Consider the following 20,290-nt stretch of genomic DNA (forward strand, 5'->3'; position numbering starts at 1 on the left):
TTCAAGAAGCCGAGCAACTGCTACTGCACGCTGAGCAGAGAAAGCTAGCTGAACTAGAGGCAGGGTTTAGAATTGAATATTGGGAGAGATACTTCCGAGTGTATTCGTTATTTGACGGGCTGGGTGGATAGTCTACCTCTGTAGCGACACTTCATATGGTATAAATGGCTAAATATATTAAATATTAACTTTAATTGATAACGATAGCTTTTTCATAGTGAGCTAACATTGTTCACTCGCGCATTCGTGAACCTGCCTGTGCTCTGCCTGTATCAAAGCGTCCTCTCGTGGCAAACCAGGGAATTGCCCGCATTTCTTCTGTCCGCGCTCAGGTCCATAGGATTTATGAGGCAAATAAAGTTAATAGGTAATAGTAACTTGCTAAATTCATATTTACCTTGAGTTGAATTAATTAATATATCCTGAGCTATTAAGACTGTATTATTGACAAGTATTGTGTAGACGTACAATGTTGCTGGTTATCAGTATTACTCTGCTATGTAGTGGTACCTATGGTCAAGTATGTTGTGGGCGACGTTTGAGGGCAACTTTTGCCCACCTGAACGTCAGCCTCGTTAGCGCAGTAGGTAGCGCGTCAGTCTCATAATCTGAAGGTCGTGAGTTCGATCCTCACACGGGGCATCGTTTTTCGTTTATCTTGATTTCAAGTTTGGTTAACTTTGTTCATGCCACGCATTTGCCCGAAAATCACCGCGGTCTGTACCGCAGTCGTTTCTGGTGGCAAACTTCTTTGCGGGCTAGCCAACCAGGAAGTTAGTGCTGTTAAAATGTAACATTCGCTCCAGTCACCAATACAACACGTATACACAACTCAGTTGCATTTTGCTGGCTACATACATAACCTACAATTAATTGTCAGTGAGGTTTATGGATAGGTTTATTTATCAGCCTGGATCTTATAAACCTTTAGTTGGTAATGGTTAGCTATGTTGCTTAACATATCTAATCCTAGCTGGATAATGTAAATCGTACATATTTGAGGACTTCTTGCGGTGGAGGCATTCAATAGAAGTGGCTTGGGTTCTTTCCTTTTTCAAGCGGTTTACAGATTGTAAACCAGATTGTAGATTGCTAGATGGCGCACTCACACTTTGGTTTAAATTGTACTTTTTATCGCTAGATGGCGCAATATTACTTCTGTGCAGTTTTACCGGTCGAACGCGGATTATGCTGAACCCTGTCAAGCAAGGTATGACTCAAACTTTAGTTGCTTTAATGAATGAACTTGTGAATGTGATATTTGACATTAATTGTGAAATATGTACACTGTGTTGTTTTTTTAGCAGTGCACGTTGCATTCCAGTGCTACGCAGTCGCTTAAGGGCAAGCAAAGTTCAGCAGGCGTTTGAAGGAACATGTGGGCCCCCTGCATGGGAGCCTCGTTAGCGCAGTAGGTAGCGCGTCAGTCTCATAATCTGAAGGTCGTGAGTTCGATCCTCACACGGGGCATCTGCTTTTTGAAATGGCAGTGCATCTGCTCCGCTTTTTAAGTACGTATGCAAGGATAGACGCCAGCACAAACCCGGCAAGTAATAAACCTGCTTCACGTGCCTAACCCATTGCATTCATTCAAAAATCTTGCTGGAGGAAATGTTGTGTCTAATGCCTGTTCTGAGTGCTGCAGTATATACTAGAAATACTAATCTGGGCTTGAAGATTGTTCTCGATCAGTACCCGTTATTAAGATGGGTATTTTATTCACATAAAAATGTTCCTATTACCCTGACTAACCCATTTGTTTCGCTCATTTTCTTTAGTTTGTTGTTGTTGACGGTGTTATTTTTGTTGTAGTTTTACTTGGGTGTAAATAATTACACTTCATCCATAAAAGATTATAGGGATTACACAAAAGGGTTCTGTCTGTGGTAATGAAGGTTGCATTGCCCTTTTTAAAAAATATTTTTGATTCATTACCGCCTAAGAACTGGGAATTCATTTTTGTCCGCTGTATGGGACAGGAGTCTCTGGTCTTTATCTCAAGAACCATGTTATTCCATTTTCCTGAAACCTACAGGACATGGGACATTCGATAAAAATAAAATCATATTTTTTAAAATACTTTGAGTAAAAAGATTTTTTTTTACCATGCAAGATGTATTGTATCTGTGTATTACCATGCAAGATGTATTGTATTGTATAGGCTACAAGTTGTATTCTGTTGAAAAATGCTTGTCAATTGAAAGTTTTTCTGTCGGGTCTCAGGATGATAAGCAATGGTAACTTTTTTTAGCATTAGTTTTAAAGAGTTGGGCCTTTTATGTGTTTGTTTGTTTGTTTGTTTGTTTTTAGAGTTAAACCTTTTAACTCCCACAGCAGGAGTTTTCTACACAACCGTTTTGAGAAGCTCAAATCCCAAGTCTGTACCGTTTAGAATGAGTGGTGTGGTTGGGCACTTAAAGCACTGTGAGCAAATAATCCCTGTTTGATTTAAGTGGGGCTTGATGCAGTGATTGCCCTAAATCTTGTGAACTGCAAATTTCGCTTGAGGGAAAAGTGAATGGGGACGTTGCATAAGTCCAGCAGGCCTCTAAACTCTGTGTGAATCCGGAGAGAGAGAGAGAGAGAGAGAGGGAGAGAGAGAGAGAGAGAGGGAGGGAGGGGGAGAGAGAGAGAGAGAGGGAGAGGGAGGGAGGGAGGGAGGGAGGGAGGGAGAGAGGGAAGCAACAGGATCTTCAGGTTGATGGAGCATCGAGGGGGTTGATGGAGGTGTCAAAGATCAAAGGTTAGTGCCATGGCTCGGATGGGTTTGTGGGGGGGGGCGGGGGGTCAAGTCAGAATGAGGGATAGCCAATCAGCCAACTGGGGTCCAATGTGTGTGTGAGTGAGTGTGTGTATGAGAGCATAAATTGCTTAGGAGGATATTTGTGAGTAGTGCATTACAGTACACTATGAACCATACCATACCGTGGTATGGCGAACAACATCAGATTTGGATTTTTGGGTAATCGTGAATCCTTCAAATGGAATTACAGTCCCGTGTGAATATTTAGGATAAATTAAGTTTCTTTTTTTCTTTTTTGTCCTCAGGGCCAAGAAAAGAATTCCTGAAGAATGCCACACATCACGCTCTGTCGATAAGCTGCTGTTCGGTGATAATGGTGGAATTCTTTTTGGCTGAAAAGTTAGTGTGGGTGCCATGGAAATGTGCCAGTGAACATAAAATCCACCGTTCCAAAAATCAAATGACACTGATAGAGGTATTTAAAAAATGTGGCATGATGTCACATTTTACCAAGGCTCAACTCTTCTCACTTAACTGGACTGGGTGACATCACTAGTACCCGTCCTGGAGGTGGGTCTTTAAGTGCTGTTAATGATACTTTCCTTTGGTACGTGATAATGCATATTTGGTTGCGTCTTTAGAATCTTTGGACATTAATGCTGTAGTCTTTAGTCAGCGAAGGTGACTGTCGTCTTCCACTTTACAGCAGGGGACTGGTGTAAATTGCTGTCATTGGCTGTTCTTCTACGAGTGATGATACGAGTCACCTCATAACATGAGCCATGTTTGGGTTTTTTTTAATACACGCCCACACTGCCACCCACTCGAGTACTCATACCGCAGAGACATGTCACCCAGCAGGCGTCCTGCTCTTACCGGCTGTTTCCGTCTCTGAAAGCGCAAAGCACCATGGGTGCTGAGTCTTCAGCGGGATGTGGTCAGGGCACGCAGACCTGCGATGATGCAATCCGTCTGCCGCGAAGAATGGAACGCGGAATCTGAAGGGCACAATCGAAGCCGTCTAAACATTCCGTGGCCGTATCCGCCGGAGGACTGTGGAGGAGGTCCACGGCAGCCCTGGAGATAAAAAAGGGCTTCTCTTCCTTAATTGAAGAGCTCAGAACTCAAGTGGCAGAGTGCCTCTTAAATCTCACTTCTGGTGTCTTTTGCTTGGGTCCTCGAGACCCAGGATTGAGGTGTGTGGGACTGCTGCCACGAGAACAGCTGGGTATATGACGGTGTGTTCACGGAAACGGCAGTTTGAAGTTTGCCAGCTCTTTGTTAAAATACCGTCTTTGGAGGCACCGTGTAAAAATGTCAGTTGTGACTGGGTAAAGGAGAACGATCCTGATGAGGTTCAGTGACGTCTAAACTTGGGCGAGGGCTTGAGGCTGTGCGTGCATTTATGTGTGTGTGCGTGTGTCCATCAAGGGCGTGGGTTTAAATGATTTCATGTGTTGAGCAAGCTCCTGGGACCAACTGCGGTCTCCACGGAAACGCAGCCTACAAAAAGACTGCATTTAGAATGAGGCCTGCAGCGAAGGGGTACCGCCCCGGGTTCGGGACAGGAGGCCGAAACTTACCCAGCGGCGCTTTCACCGCTCCGCGTTACCGCGGTTACCACTAAAAGACGGGAGCCGGGAGCCGAGAGTGAAGGAACACAGACCTTTCTTGTGACCCCGGTCCCCAGGAGTGAGGTAATTTCTGATAAATGTTCTGACTCGGATTTCTCAGGCTTGCTTGCGCAACACTGGGTCTCTTGAGTCAGAACCAGTAAATCAGCAGACGGTCCACAGCACACCTCCCCCAGAGGAGGACCATGGGGACGTGTGTGTGTGATGTAACCTCAGTGCGGGACACTCCCCCTGTGCTGGCTCCAGTCAGTCGCCCCGAGTCCACCCTGTCATACCATTATATATGGGGCCTGGGGTGGCAGTGTAGTATAATGGGTGTGGAATTGGTTTTGTAACCGATAGGTCAGAGGTTCGATTCCCAGGTAGAACACTGCTGTTGTGCCCTTGAGCAAGGTACTTAACCTGAATTGCTTCTGTATATGTATTCAGCTGTGTAAGTGGATGCAGTGTAAATGTTATGTGAAGCTGTTGTGCAAGTCGCTCTGGATAAGAGCATCTGATAAGTGTCTGTAATGTTATGCCCCGTCGCTGAGGGAAATGAAGCAGTAATTCTGGGGTAGGGTGGTTAGCCCACAGTTTGGGAGGAGTGCACTGACTCACTCACTCCGGCAGCGTGACGCCATGGAAACCCAAAGCCTTAAAATTCTCTCGCTGATGTTGGACTTTTACCAGATCCTCCAGCTGGGCTTGGGACGCACTGTTGTGCGTACTTAAACAGTGCCGGTGACACCACATGTACAGACTGTGAGGTTCTGATGTCATAGGCAGTGTCATGAGTAGTCTTATCTTTTACCCCAATTAACCAGGAAGGTTTGCTCTATTTGTCATGAGAGGCTTACGAAGTCTATTTATCTGGGGTCCTCCCCCCCCCCCCCCCCCCCCCCCAACTCGACTGCCAAATTCCAATAGCTGTCCCACAAGGAACATGTGTTGCAGTCACATTCAGTTCTGCTGGTTTTAACATCTCTCAATCATGTAAAAGGGTATTATGTCATGAAAATTTCTTCCCAGCAGTAGGATTGTTTTGGGGGTGGGTGGGTGGGGTGTGGGGTATAGTACATTGTGAATAGACATTTTGTGTGGTGTGTAACACCAAAATGTAAAGTTTTACCTTGTGCATTTCACTGGTGCAAACACAGTTGCCAATCAGTTAGCATGATGCTAGTTGTGTATCCCTTTCGCATTACAACTGCCACTACTGTTGGGACAGGGGGAGCGCCTCTCTCTCGCAAAGCAAAGTCTGCTGCATCTAAATTTCCTGCCCACTCATCAGTTAGTGTTCCATTCCAACACAAGCCACAGCCTGGCATTCACACACACACACCACAGGATCTAAAAACGTTAAGAGTCGTTGCAGCCCCTGTGGAATTTTGGGTGCATGTGTGGACATGGCAGCAAACTCACTTCCTGTGTGGGAGGCTTTACACTGGAACACTGACACATTCGGTTCGTACAGAGTTCTGAAACCCTGAGCTGCATTTATGAAACTCATTCCGTTAGTCAGTTAAGAGGAGAAAGGGATGTGATAGTACAGTAGGATGAACAGCTGGAAGATGGCAGGAACTATAAAATGACAGAGACTGGAATTCAGGGAATGAGTTTCTTGCTGCACTGCACTTGGATTTTGGATCTCGGTCAACTTTCAGATTTGGAAACATCAATTTGAAAAGTTAATCCAGAGGGTCCCAAACTCTGTCTTGGGGAAGCCCTGTGCATTTCTTTCGACCCCTGCCCCTCGTAAACCACATTATGGGGACCCCCTGTCTCATGAACCACATTATGGGGACCCCCTGTCCCTCATAAACCACATTATGCCTCCCCCGCGCCCCTCAACCACATGCAGAAATAACAATGCATGGCATGAACCATAAAATCCCCATGTTCATATTGTGCTTCTGGTGCTACATTACATGCAATTACATAGAAAAAAGGTTAATTATTTTAAACTTAGCAACACAAAGACTGAGGTGAATCAATAGGCTCTTGATTGATGACACTGGACACCTTTCCAGGAAAAGTAAGAAATTAAATGTGTTCAGCAACATAATTAGAAGCCTATTGATTAACCTCTTGTCTTTCATTTGATCCAGAAATAATTGTTACCTTTATGTAGCTAATTGTTTGCAATATAGCACAATGTAAACAAGGAATTGGCTTATGAGGGTAAATAATCCTAAACATAAGCACCTAATTAAGAAAAACTAACACCTTGTTAAAATTATTGGATTTAAATTGTGGTTGGAATAAAAACCAGCATAAACATTTGTGCCAAAGACCGAGTTTGGAACCACTGATTTAATTCAATCCAAACGACGAGGCTTTATTTTAGAGTGGTCTAAAATCTGATTAATAAAATCGCTGGTTCTATGCTTAAATAAGTTGTACTATGCTTACTATTTTCGTTGGTTTCCAGAAGTGTTATCTGGAAATTAAAGGTAAAGCTTCGGGAACTCACTTTCCCTCAGTGAATCAGATTTGAATCCAGACTAGGCTCGTGCTAAAAACGGCCATGATTAGCCTACCGATATTTTATTTCCAGACAGGAAATAAAATTTAATTAGCCGGCGAAGAAGCAAGCACCATACCAAATTAGTGCCCTTGGACATTCTTACTTAACCTAAATCGTAATAATGCGTCATAACACCACTTTTCAAAGTGGTAACTCAACCACTCGTTACTTATTTTCAGGCTAGAAATGTGCTCACCAAAAAAAAAATTGGGGCTCCTCTCTAGCTACCGCTCTCGGTTTGGGATGGGGGTGGAAACATGATGTCGAAGGAATGTGTCCCCTCCCTCTGCCGGTGCTCACTGCCCGGCTAAAGAAAAGACGACTCGTCAACTGCAGAGCTTCCAATTTTTTATGCAGTCGGCTGTCCTTAGTTAACGTTACACCAATATCGGAGTCGCGTTAAACCTGTATGTGGAGTTACTACACAAGCGTAAATTTAAAGGGCTAACGTAGTCTGATTTAGCCACAGTTTGTTTAGGTAGACTAAATACTTATTGCATCCGCAAGCTACGTAGATCTAAAGAAGGACGGTTTTACTTGGCATCGGCAGACAGAAACAGTTGGTAAGGCTGGCTTCATTTTTAACTACCCCGTTAAATGTCTAGTTGATGGTCCAGATCGTGCGCTATCAGCTCATCTTTGTTCTTTTGCGAGTTTAGCCACTTCTGAAAATGGAAGAATATCTTTAGATTACTAGCCACCTAGTCTAACGGATTTTATTAATTTATTTTTTTGGGTTTGCTGCTGAGCCAAAAGGATTTTTTTTTGAAGAGGATAACGGTGTCTGTTTTATACTTTTCCTCTTCGACTGAGCAAACCAAAAGTTTGGTTCATCTTAAAGTTTTCACCGAGTGAAATAGCCTAGACTACCTGACATCGTGGTCAGAAAATTGGCCAACGTTCGCTAACTTGGTAGTCTAGTTAGTAGTCTAGTGGTCACCTATCTGTAAGTGCAGCCAGCCAGCTAATAAAGTTACAGTAGATACGTTAATCTAATTTAGCAACAATATTTTGTTTTCATGGCGTTTGTTTATGAACCAATGGGTCAAGAGGAACAAAACTTAAAACATCCTTGGCTAAACTCGTAACTAGTAGCAGGCGTGTTATCTTATCGGGGTTTTGTTCATTAATGATGGTTACTACGCTAATTTCCACAAACGGTCTGATGTTTGTTATTTGGGTGTCTTGTTGGCTTGTAATTGAATATTGATCAACGTGTATTGGGTTTGAATATTAAACATTTTGATACGACTATGAAAAGCGAGCCGAATCGCTGGTTGCAGTTACTAGTCTATATACGTTACATCACTGAAAAGTGAGAGCAATTGTCCATGTCAATAAATCAGTTATTCGTATTTTTGTTAGTTGCCGCAGTTGTCTGTATATTCATAACTCCCCTACTGCAAAAAAGAAGAACAAAACTGTTCTAAGAGCTTCTAACCGGTCAGGTCAGCCTGTGACTTTACTAAGCCACTTCCTCTAATAGCTGCCAAAAAATGCAATACCACGTTTTTAGTTTTAACTTCCTTTTGCAGATTTGGCGAGTTAGGATGTCGTAGTGCCACGGTAAGTGTCATATCAAAGAGGAAGTGTTACTATGCAGGGGAACGCATGTTGATGCATTACTGAGAAGAGTTTAATGTTTATTCTTTTAAATAAGCGTAGCCTATTATAGTTACCTGATTCTAATTAATATGACACAGAAGAAAAGGTTCTCTTAAATAAGCTGTGATTGAGTAGGCTAAATTTAGCTCAGATAGGGTACCTTTGGTCCCCGTTTGAGTCGTATAAAGTTAATTTAACACTGAATAGTGTACTATTTATACAGCAGCCGTTTCATGTAAAAGCACAGCTAAAACAGTTGTTGAGTTGAGTTATCCTCTGTTATATTTGGAGTCTGATGGAAAGGATTCACATGGCAAGCTGTAGGCAACGTCTGGAAAAACGTGCACAGGCAAGTTTGCTGAAAAATAACGGCTCTTCCATCTGCCGTGCGCGAGAACACCTGAAAGGCAAAAGGTGGCAGTGGTCGTCAAAGTTACTTTTGGAAGTGAAATCCTGTTTCTCGGCGTGAGGCGTGAAATCCACAGGGCAGACCAAATTGTACGTTGCGTCACACCCCGTTTCCCCTATCCCGGTTGTCACGGTTACGATACTGCGATTATTGTTGATAAGGACGGGTGTTTATTAGACCCCCACCCCTAATTAAGCATGATGCTGAAGTTTTTGACGAATAAGCCTGCTCCCCCCCCCCCCCCCCCCCCCAGATGGCTGATGAGACACGTATTTAGTTAGTAGACTTTGGCGGCTCCACAATGTAAGCTTAGATCACAGTCCTCTCTTGGGTACAGTGCTCCTTCCAGGAAAAAGTTTTCATATTAATGTGAGAGTGTAGAATAACGGGTCTCTTGTGTAGCTTCTGGCTGCATGTGGAGGGGGCGTCCGTGGGTCTTTAGGTGTGGGTTGGGGGGGGGGGGGGGGGGGGGGGGGCTGTGCTCCACTGCGCTTGGCTGTCAAGGAATAATAGCCTTCATTAGCAAACCTACCCACCACCCCCTTCACCGGCCCTGGGAGACTGACTGGCTGCGTGGCACCAGGTCTGGGGGGAGGGGTGGCCATGGGGGGGGGGGGGGGGGGGGGGGGGGGGGTTGAGGTATCTACTAAGAGGTTTAAGGTTAGTTCACTTTTTGTTTTTGTTTTTTTTATTTTATTTTACTTTTAGGCTAGTGTATATATTTGTTCAGGCAGTGTTTGTGTAAGACGAAGAATATTGTAGATGGTTACAGATTTGATGTGATTTCACAGGTTCATAAATGAATTATTCCTTTAACAATGGACAAGAAAGACTAGAATGGTGTGATGAGAACTGAGAATTTCCCTGTCGAAGCCGCTGATGTCACTAGTTGGCCTACATGCCATCTTGCCGCTGTGGAGCTCTTCTGTTTCTTCAACGGACGGTTCCTCGAGTCATTGGCCCCAGTGCCGATGGCAGTTTAAAATTTCAGTTATGTTACCATGTTCCATTTTTACCACGGACCACGCAATGCTGTTGCGTAATCTGCTTCTGGTCCACAATATTGCTGAATATCTCTGGGTTTGACACTGAGATGATTTATCTGAGGGGACAGACTGACAGTTGGTGGCGACAGAGAGGCAGAACGTGGAGGAAAAAAAGAGACTGATTATTGCTGATGGGGGGGTTTTATTGCGGGGGGGTATCTTTGGAAGACTAAAGGGTGGTATTGCATCATCAGAGGATTCAGCCTGGAACCGTGGGTGTTCCCGGGCTCATGTTGAAGCCACACAGAGATCCAGGAAAAGGGACACCCTGGAACATTTTTTTTTGTTTTTGTGGAACATAAGGTTTTGCATTCTGCCATTTTAAAACACACCACCACAGGGAGAAATCCCTTCAGATGAGTCATAAAAAACGAGCCTATGGGGATTTCGCATTGCAGCCCAGACAACTCCACAGAGGAGCTCTGTTAGGGTTTAAAAAGTCAGGGACAGATGGTGTAATTTCCCCAGCTTCTGCTCCTATCATCTGCGCTCAAAGTGTGTTCACCGTACGCTTCATCTTTATTCAAACAAACATGTCTGCCATAAAGACGTGTGTAGTTTACGACACATTATATGATCTGTAACAGGCCTGGAAGCCCCAGTAAACTAACCCCATTATGGTGTTACGGTAAAAGAATATTGCAGGGCACAGTTTCGATGTGGATTACAGACATGGTATACTGAAAGAGAAGTTTAATTGGAGAGAAGCTTGCGCATGAAACAACAAATTACTGACCTCAGTCTGCAATAAGACAGTCAAGTCAAATGGAAAGATTCAGTTTTAGCATTTTTATGTTTATGTATATGATGATGAAACATGCACATTGTGTTTGTCACTTTGGCTATAAGTGTATGCTAAATACCTTAATGAAAAATGGAAATTTGACCGTTGGAATCGGCCTGTTGCTGTCTCTCTGCTGTTTTCTGTTGGCAGACATGTTGAAAGTGGAGCACAGTTACACTGTGGGCTCTTTGTGTTCCACGACTGATCTTTTCCTCTTTGGCTCATTCTCTCTCTCTCTCTCTCTCTCTCTCTCTCTCTCTCTCACCTGCATCATCTTTCATCACCTGCCTTCAAACCCCCCCCACACACACACACACCTGTTCACCCACCACACACACACACACACCTATTCATCCTCAACACACACATAAATACCTGTTCCTGTACACAAACATGTATACACGCATTTCATACACGCACCTGCATATCCACAACCCACACACACACACGCTCGCACACATCTGTTCATCCACAACACACACACACACACACATACCTATTCATCCACGACACACACATAAATACCTGTTCCTGTACACACACACACACACACACACACGCACATTCCTGTTCATCCACAACACACACACACACACACACATGCCTATTCATCCACGACACACACATAAATACCTGTTCCTGTACACACACACACACACACGCACGCACACACACTCCTGCCTGCAGACGGAAGATGGTGCAGGTGAAGAGGATATGCTGCATTGGGGCGGGGTACGTGGGCGGCCCCACCTGCAGTGTCATCGCCCAGATGTGCCCCGATGTGACGGTGACCGTGGTGGACGTGAACGAGGACCGCATCCGGGCCTGGAACTCGGACAGCCTGCCCATCTTTGAGGTTCGAGTCCCGCCGTTCGGCTGCCACGGGTTCGAGGGGGGAGGGGAGGGGAGGTGGTGAAGGGTTTTTTTTTGCCAGTGCCATGTTTTGGAAGTTAAATGAAGCTAATGAGATCCCACGCTCTCCACATACGGGTTTTAGTGATGTCTGGGACTTAGTTTAGTTTAGTTTAGTTTAATTTGACAAAATTAAAACACATGGATCAAAAGACTTGCATATGAAGAAATTGTCAAGGATAACATGAAAAAGTCCTGGACTTTCCATTGTGGTCCTTGATGTTCCAGCAGCCACAGCAAGAAAGTATCAGGCTTCAAAAATTTAGGGGAAATTTAGGTACACCCAAGGGTTTTATATCTGAGAGACTATTCAGAGTTCAACACTGGAAACTTCAGATGTGACACCTCCTTCTCAGATTCTAATTCCGTCACACACACACACACACACACACACACACACACACACACACACCCAAGCGTACGTGCGGGGCCATAGCTACCAGTGAGAACACCGAAATCGTGTCCTCTGTATTTTTTTTCACGCCCATTTCTAAAGCCGATATTTAATTTAATTCTTTAGTGAGAACAAGAGCTGCAGTTAATTTAGAAGGGGAATGAATTGTCTTTATTGTTTTCTGAAATTTAAGCCTAATCTTCAGGCTTAAGTACAGCATTCACACCCTTTAATACTCAAATGAACAAATTAAAGGGGAGAAAGAGCATACCTCAGCCTTACCCCACCACCCACCCAAACTAATCCAGACTGATTCATGCTCTCTAACCCAATCTAATCCAAACTGTCTCACGCTGTCAAACCCAAACTAATCCAAACTGATTCATCCTCTCTAACCCAATCTAATCCAAACTGTCAAACCCAAACTAATCCAAACTGTCTCATCCTCTCTACTTTTGAAAACCAGCCGGGTCTGCAGGAAGTGGTGGAGTCGTGTCGCGGGGTCAACCTGTTCTTCTCCACGGACATCGACACGGCCGTCATGGATGCTGACCTGGTCTTCATCTCGGTAAATGCGCCCCCCCCCCCCCCTTCACATCCACACATGCCTCTCCTCTACCATCTGTCCATAGCTTCACCACATCGAGCTAACCTAACTGCTGACTAGTAACTAAAATATTCAGAGTTTCTAAATGGAATAAAAAATATTTTCGCTTCAACAGCTTCGTCAAAGCAGGTTGCACATTGAGATGTCTAAAACTAACTGACTGATATAGGCTGCATGCAATTATGTTATATGTAATTTACTCTGTACTGTAAAATGAATATCTGACACAAAGGTTCTAGACCAATTCTGATGTTGTCAAGTTGTAGCTTTGGGAAAGGAGGTCTTGAAATGGCGGCGCAACATTAAACGTGACCCGGTAACTTCCCCGTATTGGACTGGGAGCGCTTTACAGCTCCGCTTTTGATTGTACCCCCCCCCCCCACCAGGTGAACACGCCCACCAAGACGTTCGGGATCGGGAAGGGCCGGGCGGCGGACCTGAAGTACATCGAGGCGTGCGCACGGCGCATCGCGGACGTCTCCGGCGGCTGCAAGATCGTGGTGGAGAAGAGCACGGTGCCGGTGCGCGCCGCCGAGAGCATCCGCCGCATCTTCAACGCCAACACCAAGAGCAGCCTCAGCTTCCAGGTGAGGGAGGGGGCCGAGAGCAGCCTCAGCTTCCAGGTGAGGGGGGGGGCAGAGAACCAAGAGCAGCCTCAGCTTCCAGGTGAGGGGGGGGCAGAGAACCAAGAGCAGCCTCAGCTTCCAGGTGAGGGGGGGGGGGGGGGGGGCGAGAACCAAGGGCAGCCTCAGCTTCCAGGTGAGGGAGGGGGGTGAGAACCAAGAGCAGCCTCAGCTTCCAGGTGAGGGAGGGGGGTGAGAACCAAGAGCAGCCTCAGCTTCCAGGTGAGGGAGGGGGCAGAGAACCAAGAGCAGCCTCAGCTTCCAGGTGAGGGAGGGGACCAAGAGCAGCCTGAGCTTCCAGGTGAAGGAGGGGGCCGGGACAGGGGGGGCGAAAACCGGGGGGGGGGGGGGCGCAGCAGACTGGATAACATTACAGTCGCCATGACAACGTCCCGAGTTCCGTACTGGCCTCGTTGCTAATGAGCCGCCTCGGAGGCGTTTTTCCCGCTCGGCCGGCGCTGCCGCACGCGAGCAGTCCGCACGTCCCCGCGCTCTTCGCGCTCTCGCTCCTCTGATTGGCTCGCTCTTCCGTCCGCTTCAGGTGCTCTCGAACCCGGAGTTCCTGGCGGAGGGCACGGCCATCGCGGACCTGAAGAACCCGGACAGGGTGCTGATCGGCGGGGACGAGACGCCCGAGGGGCAGCGGGCGATCGAGGCGCTGCGGGCCGTCTACGAGCGCTGGGTCCCCGCGGGCAAGATCATCACCACCAACACCTGGTCCTCCGAGCTCTCCAAACTGGTGCGCGCCCCCCCCCCCCCCCCCCCCCCACACACGCTGTCTCAGTGCTGCTGGGGGGGTTTTTTTAACACAGATTAATTAATAATAATAGTGATAATGACACTGAGTACTGTTCTTCTCAGCTCTCTCTTTCCTTTCTCCTCACGGTCTGTCTCAGTCCTCCAGTATCCCATGGTCCCCCTGCCTTTGCTCAATTTTATGTCTTGGGTGGTTTATTCCCTCATTCCTTGTCATGTGCTCTTTAACTCCTCCTCTTCGACTTGTTCGTATTACTTGCCCCTCCCACCTTTTGTTTATGCCCCACCCCCTCATTTCTGTATGCCCCTCCCACTCTCTTCCTCATGGTCCTCCGTCTTTATACCACAGCACCATTTGCAGTCTAACTTATGCCCCGCCTTCCCTTCTTATGCCCCTCCCCTTCCCTTCTTATGCCCCTCCCCTCCTGCAGGCAGCCAATGCCTTCCTGGCCCAGCGCATTAGCAGCATTAACTCCATCAGCGCCCTCTGTGAGGTCACGGGGGCGGACGTGGAGGAGGTGGCCCACGCCATTGGCACCGACCAGCGAATCGGCAGCCGGTTCCTCAAAGCCAGCGTGGGTAAGCACGGGGGTGGGACGAGGTCAAAGGTCAAAGGGGTGGGGAGCTGCAAGGATGTGGGCAGCAGAAGCCGTCATTTAAAATCCAAAAACAAAAAAATAACACCAAACAGTCCTGCTGGCAAAAAAAAGACCCTAAAAGATTCATGCTAGCTGTTCAATGGGTTCGGAGCTGAACTCTCTTTGATAAGTTGTATTCACCGCCCCAATGACACGCTTCATTTGAGCTTGCGTTTTTGTCTTGTTAAGCTCAGCAGTTATTGATGTGTTTTTATGCCAAACTCAGTGCTGTGGGTTCACACACTGTGGTAAACTCCCCCCGGGTGCTTTTAAGACTTTGGCCTTTGTTGTTATGAGGAACGTTTTGCTTTTATTTAAAGGGGAAAGAAAAGCTCTGTCTGCGTGTTGTTAAAATGAGAATTCCTGAGACGAGGCCACAGTCCACTGAGCCTTCAGTTTCTCTCCATATGACCCACTGAATTACAGCAGAGAGGCTTCCCTGAATTCATACGTTTTTTCCCGACCCTGTCGTAAGAAGTGCAAATAACCACATGACCACCGGGAGTGGTGTGTGTTCTCCACTCTGAGCAGTGTCTGTCGTTCCGTCTGTCCGTCTGTCCCTCTGACCTGAGCTGTCGTTGGCCGCAGGGTTCGGGGGCAGCTGCTTCCAGAAGGACGTGCTGAACCTGGTGTACCTGTGCGAGGCCCTGAACTTGCCGGAGGTGGCGAGATACTGGCAGCAGGTGGGCGGAGCCTCTAACCTGCCCGTCACACGCCTGTTTCACAGACGAAAAGAGTGGGGCGTGGCCGAGCTGGATTTTAACACGCAGTCAATCTGCTGATGGAGCCTCGTTATGTACGCGAGGTCTATGCACGTGATGGTGCCATTTCTGTCTCCTGAAATTTCCTCTGCGCCAAAAACGAACGTGTTTACGCCCCCCCCCCCCCCGCCACCCCCCCCCCCCCCCCCCCGTCTGTCCAGGTGATCGAAATCAACGACTACCAGCGCCGGCGGTTCTCCTCCCGGATCATCGGCTGCCTCTTCAACACGGTGACGGACAAGAAGATCGCCCTGCTGGGGTTCGCCTTCAAGAAGAACACGGGGGACACCAGGTGGGGCTCCCCGACAGGGACGGGTTGTCATTCACGTTCTGTACCGGTACTGGTGCTGAAACGATACTTTTAAAATGGTACCGGTGTCAAAAAGCGGTGACAGTATTATAGAGTGTCTTTATCTCGAGGGCAAAGAAATTGAACAATTTAATTGTTTTGTTTAAGTGTTTGAATTTTTTTTTCATATGTACAGTATTGTTTATGCCATTTGGCTTTTGGCATTTTGACTGAGTTTAACGTTAGCTAGCTCACTAACGGCACCTGCTGTCAGTGACTGAGTCGACAGAGTGAGTGTAACGTTAGCTAGAGAAGGCGTGTGTCACCAAAGCACCGAGAACACCTCCCCCCTCACCCCCACACTCTGTCCCCCTGCCGGGGGTCTGTTCCGGGCTGAGAGGCCAAACTCCCCCCTCGCCCCCACACTCTGTCCCCCCTGGTTGGGGTCTGTCCCAGGCTGAGAGCCCAAACTAGAGCGATCCGTGTTCCCCCTGCAGGGAGTCGTCCAGCATCTACATCAGCGGGTACCTGATGGACGAGGGCGCCCGGCTCCACATCTACGACCCCAAAGTGAGGAGGGAGCAGATCGTGCAGGACCTGTCCCAGCCCACGCTGACCCACGGAGACGACCCCTCCAGAGGTGACGGCACTTTTCGGCTGGGAAACCTCGCAGCGAAGCGTGGGGGGGGGGGGTCTGTGGACATCTCACTGAAGGTGCTGTAAGGGGGGTCCCTGGCTGGACTAGATATGCGATGACCATATGTAGATGTGGGAAAGTATTTCAAAATATAGAAGCTTTTTTAAAAAAAATATACCCCTATTTAACTTATAATGGGGGGGTCCCCTGGATGCCTTTGAGCTTGGGTGGGGGTCCCTGGATCAGAAAAGATTGAAAACCCCAGCAGACAGCCTTATCTCAGCTGAAGTAGAGATGCATTAGAAATTGCAAGGAGGAACGCAAATTACAAACAGGCATACGCGTGGTAACCCAAAGAATGGAAGGACCCGAAGGCTAACTCTGAGCCGGCACATCCACCTCCTCTTAATGATGCAGCTGCAGCGTTGTTTCTGGGTCTAATGAGCAAAACCCTTTATTAAGATTACATGCCCCCCCACCACCCCCCCCCCCCCCCCACAGGAAGAATAACTGCAGTCTGTTGTTCGTTCTCACGCTGGAAAGAGTTCGGACTGCAGGAGTGTGTCTGCAGCACAGCTGCTTGCAGTTTTCCCTCCATTTCACCTCAGGTAGCCTCAGGCTCTTTGGCTCCGCATATGTTCCCTGTTAGTGTGAGCGTCACCAAGCCCTGGTGGTGAGAAGACTTTGCCCGAGGGGGGTGGGGGGGGGGGGGGGTTGTGTGTTCAGGGCCCTGAAGATTGTTCAGACTACATGCAAGCAAATCTTTTCGGGATCAGCTAAATTGTGTTGATATTTACCCTTTAATGTGTTGATAGTCAACATTTTAATGGAAATGGCGTTTAATCCCTTCCCCCCCCCCCCCCCCCGCAGTGTCGCGTCTCGTCACCGTGTCCACGGACCCCTACGACGCCTGCCAGGACGCCCACGCCATCGTCATCTGCACCGAGTGGGACATGTTTAAGGTGGGGGTCAAAGGTCACAGGAGCAAGAGTTCAAAGGTCAAATGGTTTCTGACCGTGCTATATTTCCCAAGGGATACTGTACAGTGTTGTCAGACTGAATACCATTTGGCCGTGTCTTATGTGGTTTGGACTGATATTGCTTTGTAATGTCCTTAGATATCATGTGAAATACCGTACACTCCTGCAAAAAATCAGAAAAGACACCACAGCCAGTCTACTCCTCAACTTTAATCTGAGGAGAAGACCAGTCCAGTGATGGTGTGTGTGTGTGTGTGTGTGTGTGTGCGTGTGTGTGTGCGCGTGTGTGTCTTACAGGAACTGGACTACGAACGCATCTACAAGGCCATGTTGAAGCCGGCCTTCATCTTCGATGGCAGAAGGATTCTGGACGACCTGCACGACCAGCTTCAGCACATCGGCTTCCAGGTGAGTGTGTCATGTGACCGCGTCATGTGACCAGTCTACCAGGCGGGTGCGTCATGTGACCAGTCTACGACACCCCACCTGTTGCCATTACAATTTTCACTGCGCTGGCGTGTCATTTCAGACTTTGAAAGTGCAGCTCAGGTGAAGTCTGAACTTTAACTGAAACGGATCATTGTCCATTCAGAAACATGGCCTGTGGGGATTTTTTTTTGTCACAAATGGTTGTTCTGTCGGTGCATTTTAACAGTTTGTCATAAACAGAGTCTTAATGTCCCATGTCTCTCTTTGGTAAATGTACTCAGTAGCAAACGGTGTGTGATTCTGCGCTGGGGAATATTTTGCTGCAGGTAGAGACCATCGGCAAGAGAGTGAGCCAGAGAAGTGCCTTTGCAGCAAACAACGACGTCTCCAAACCCGACCACCTGCCCCCGTCCAAGAAGGCCAAAGTGTGAGGCCTTTTCTTCAGGAAGGATCGTCTTTACTGTGACGGACACTGGCTTTCATTTTACTGTTTTTACTGGGGAACAAACAGTCATTTTATACTCAGTGTTATTTAAAAATGGATGTGTAACTTTTGCCATTTAAAGCAGTCCATCTTCAGCTTGTCTCCGATTGGCTGTGTGGACACTTTCTGATTGGCTCTCTGTCTCTGTCTGGTCTGTTTTATCATGCAGATGACAGCTTACTGTCACTAGCGGAGGAGTGGGGGAAATGTTATAAAAACACTACATGCATTTACTTTTCCCCCTGTTTGGTTTTTATTATTCTTTGTTTTTTTCCCCCCTCTCATTTATTAATTCCTGCTCGTTTTGGTATACAGCTATATTTATACCTTATATATGGTTATTTGGTGAATTCTTCATGGACAGTATCATTCTCATCTTTGTATATTTCGTTCTGTTTTCAGTTTTTGTGGAACGTCCTCTATATCCACATTGGGATTTTCTGAAGTGGTGTGGATTTTCTAATTCTCTGTTTTCTGAATGTACATGTTCACTTTATCCTTACGTTCGATATGGTGAATATTTACTATAATGTGCTGTATTCCACGGCCTGGAGATCAAAGCGTGGTATTTGTAATGTTATCATATATGTGTGTTTTTTCTGAAACTGTGAAAGAACCTGTATAGTACTTAAAGCAAACATATGAATATATATGTATATGTATGTGTATATATATGTATACATATATGTATGTGTGTATATATATTTTTTATTTACTACTATGTACTATAAAGCAACTTCAGTCCCTTTCAGTTAGAATCTCTTTATTTTTTGAGGTGATGCACTATACCATGAACATATATTGGGAGCTGTGCGTGCATGTGCGTTTGTGAGTGATGGAATCAGGAAAAATCTAAGACATTCCGTTAAAGATGTGCAGTTATCAGCTGTGCAGATGTATCCCACAGTGCTGTGCAGTTACTGGTGAAATGTACACTTCAGGAAGACAGATTAGTGGAGTCCACCTGGGCTCAGTTAACGGCTCACTCAAACTTAACTAATCCCGCGATTGGTTGGGCTGAACACCAGCATGCGCAGGGGTGTGTGGAACGCCAGGGTAACTACAGGAGACGCTGTTTCTCCGTCAATGGCTTTTCACACACGGTGGGGGGAAAAAAAGCTCTTTCTGTCCTCATCTTAGGTTATAAATGAAGACATTTTGTTTCCTGCGTCAGACAGACTGGCAGGCAGGCGGAGGCTGGAAATGGCAGAGCGGAGCAGATTGTGTGACTCGCTCTTTCGGTGGCTCTGCTGAACCCTGTTTCATTCGCAGCTTTTTAAATGAAAACTTTCTCAGGGACGTGTTGTATTAAACTCCAGACAGCGTTTTGTTGACGGCCACTAATTTAAAAGCCTTCTTCTCATCTGCGAGGCGGAGACGCTCATGACAACCTGAGGCGATTCTGGGGTCTAGAGCTGATCGCCCTGTTTTGTTCTGGTGTGTGTGTGTGTGTGTCTGCGTGTGTGTCAGATAAGGTAGAAATGAAGACAGCAAGTTTGTATGTGTGTGTGTGTGTGTGTGTGTGTGTGTGTGTGTGATGAGGAAGAAATGAAGACAGCAAGTGTGTGTGTGTGTGTGTGTGAGAGAGAGTGTCAGTGTGACAAGGTAGAAATGAAAAGTATGTGTGTGTGTGTGATGAGGCAGAATTGAAGTGTGTGTGTGTGACCTGCAGGATGTGAGAAGATGGTTACATTTCCTGCTTTTGCTCAACGCCGACACCCAATTTGCCCTCTCCTGATGCGTTCGGGATGCGGTGCGAGTGAGGACGTGTCACAGCCGCTCTCCCGCGCGTTCGTAAAGGAGCCCGCGCTCAGACAGACTGCTCGCTCCGGGGCTGAAGGGAGAGAGAGCGACATCATCACTCACAGACACCGAGCGCCGCGCTCAGCCCTAATCTCCTCACGCCGAGTGGAGTTCAGCTGAGTTTAACGGCTTTTCGGGTTCTGCTTCGAAAAGAAGCCTGGCACAGAATAATTCCTGAAACACATTTTATGGTCTTTTAAAAAAAAATTATTACTATTATTATTATTATTATTATTATTATTATTAA

At 46.8% G+C, this 20,290-nt stretch overlaps 1 protein-coding gene and 2 non-coding genes across 4 annotated transcripts; all 3 read left to right on the forward strand.

The window, feature by feature from the left end:
• Window positions 1-569: 569 nt before the first annotated feature.
• On the forward strand, window positions 570-642 carry trnam-cau. The gene has a single exon. It is a non-coding gene; the product is annotated as a tRNA-Met (tRNA).
• A 755-nt stretch (window positions 643-1,397) lies between these two features.
• Window positions 1,398-1,470, forward strand: trnam-cau. Its single transcript has one exon. It is a non-coding gene; the product is annotated as a tRNA-Met (tRNA).
• A 5,699-nt stretch (window positions 1,471-7,169) lies between these two features.
• Window positions 7,170-18,991, forward strand: LOC118222226 (UDP-glucose 6-dehydrogenase-like). 2 transcript variants are annotated; one of them, XM_035407637.1, is made up of 12 exons: window positions 7,170-7,449; window positions 11,418-11,586; window positions 12,503-12,604; window positions 13,030-13,230; window positions 13,808-14,005; window positions 14,454-14,601; window positions 15,249-15,343; window positions 15,583-15,713; window positions 16,208-16,350; window positions 17,218-17,309; window positions 17,625-17,735; window positions 18,083-18,991. In XM_035407637.1, exons 2-12 carry the CDS (start codon window positions 11,425-11,427, stop codon window positions 18,185-18,187), a joined length of 1,488 nt encoding a protein of 495 aa, XP_035263528.1. In that variant the 5' UTR covers window positions 7,170-7,449; window positions 11,418-11,424; the 3' UTR covers window positions 18,188-18,991. The 2 variants fall into 2 exon arrangements, with proteins under 2 accessions (XP_035263528.1, XP_035263529.1); XM_035407638.1 differs by lacking the exon at window positions 7,170-7,449 and adding an exon at window positions 8,430-8,452.
• Window positions 18,992-20,290: the final 1,299 nt, after the last annotated feature.

The sequence above is a fragment of the Anguilla anguilla genome, chromosome 3, assembly GCF_013347855.1.
Source record: "Anguilla anguilla isolate fAngAng1 chromosome 3, fAngAng1.pri, whole genome shotgun sequence".
Classification (NCBI taxonomy): domain Eukaryota; kingdom Metazoa; phylum Chordata; class Actinopteri; order Anguilliformes; family Anguillidae; genus Anguilla; species Anguilla anguilla.

What these genes read in the sequence shown, in the direction of transcription:
- LOC118222226 (XM_035407637.1), top strand. Translation starts at nt 11,425, where the DNA reads ATGGTGCAGGTGAAGAGGATATGCTGCATTGGGGCGGGGTACGTGGGC. An exon ending in CCTCCGAGCTCTCCAAACTG is followed by an intron (nt 14,006 to 14,453) that starts GTGCGCGCCCCC and finishes CCCCTCCTGCAG; the next exon opens with GCAGCCAATGCCTTCCTGGC. An exon ending in CGGAGACGACCCCTCCAGAG is followed by an intron (nt 16,351 to 17,217) that starts GTGACGGCACTT and finishes CCCCCCCCGCAG; the next exon opens with TGTCGCGTCTCGTCACCGTG.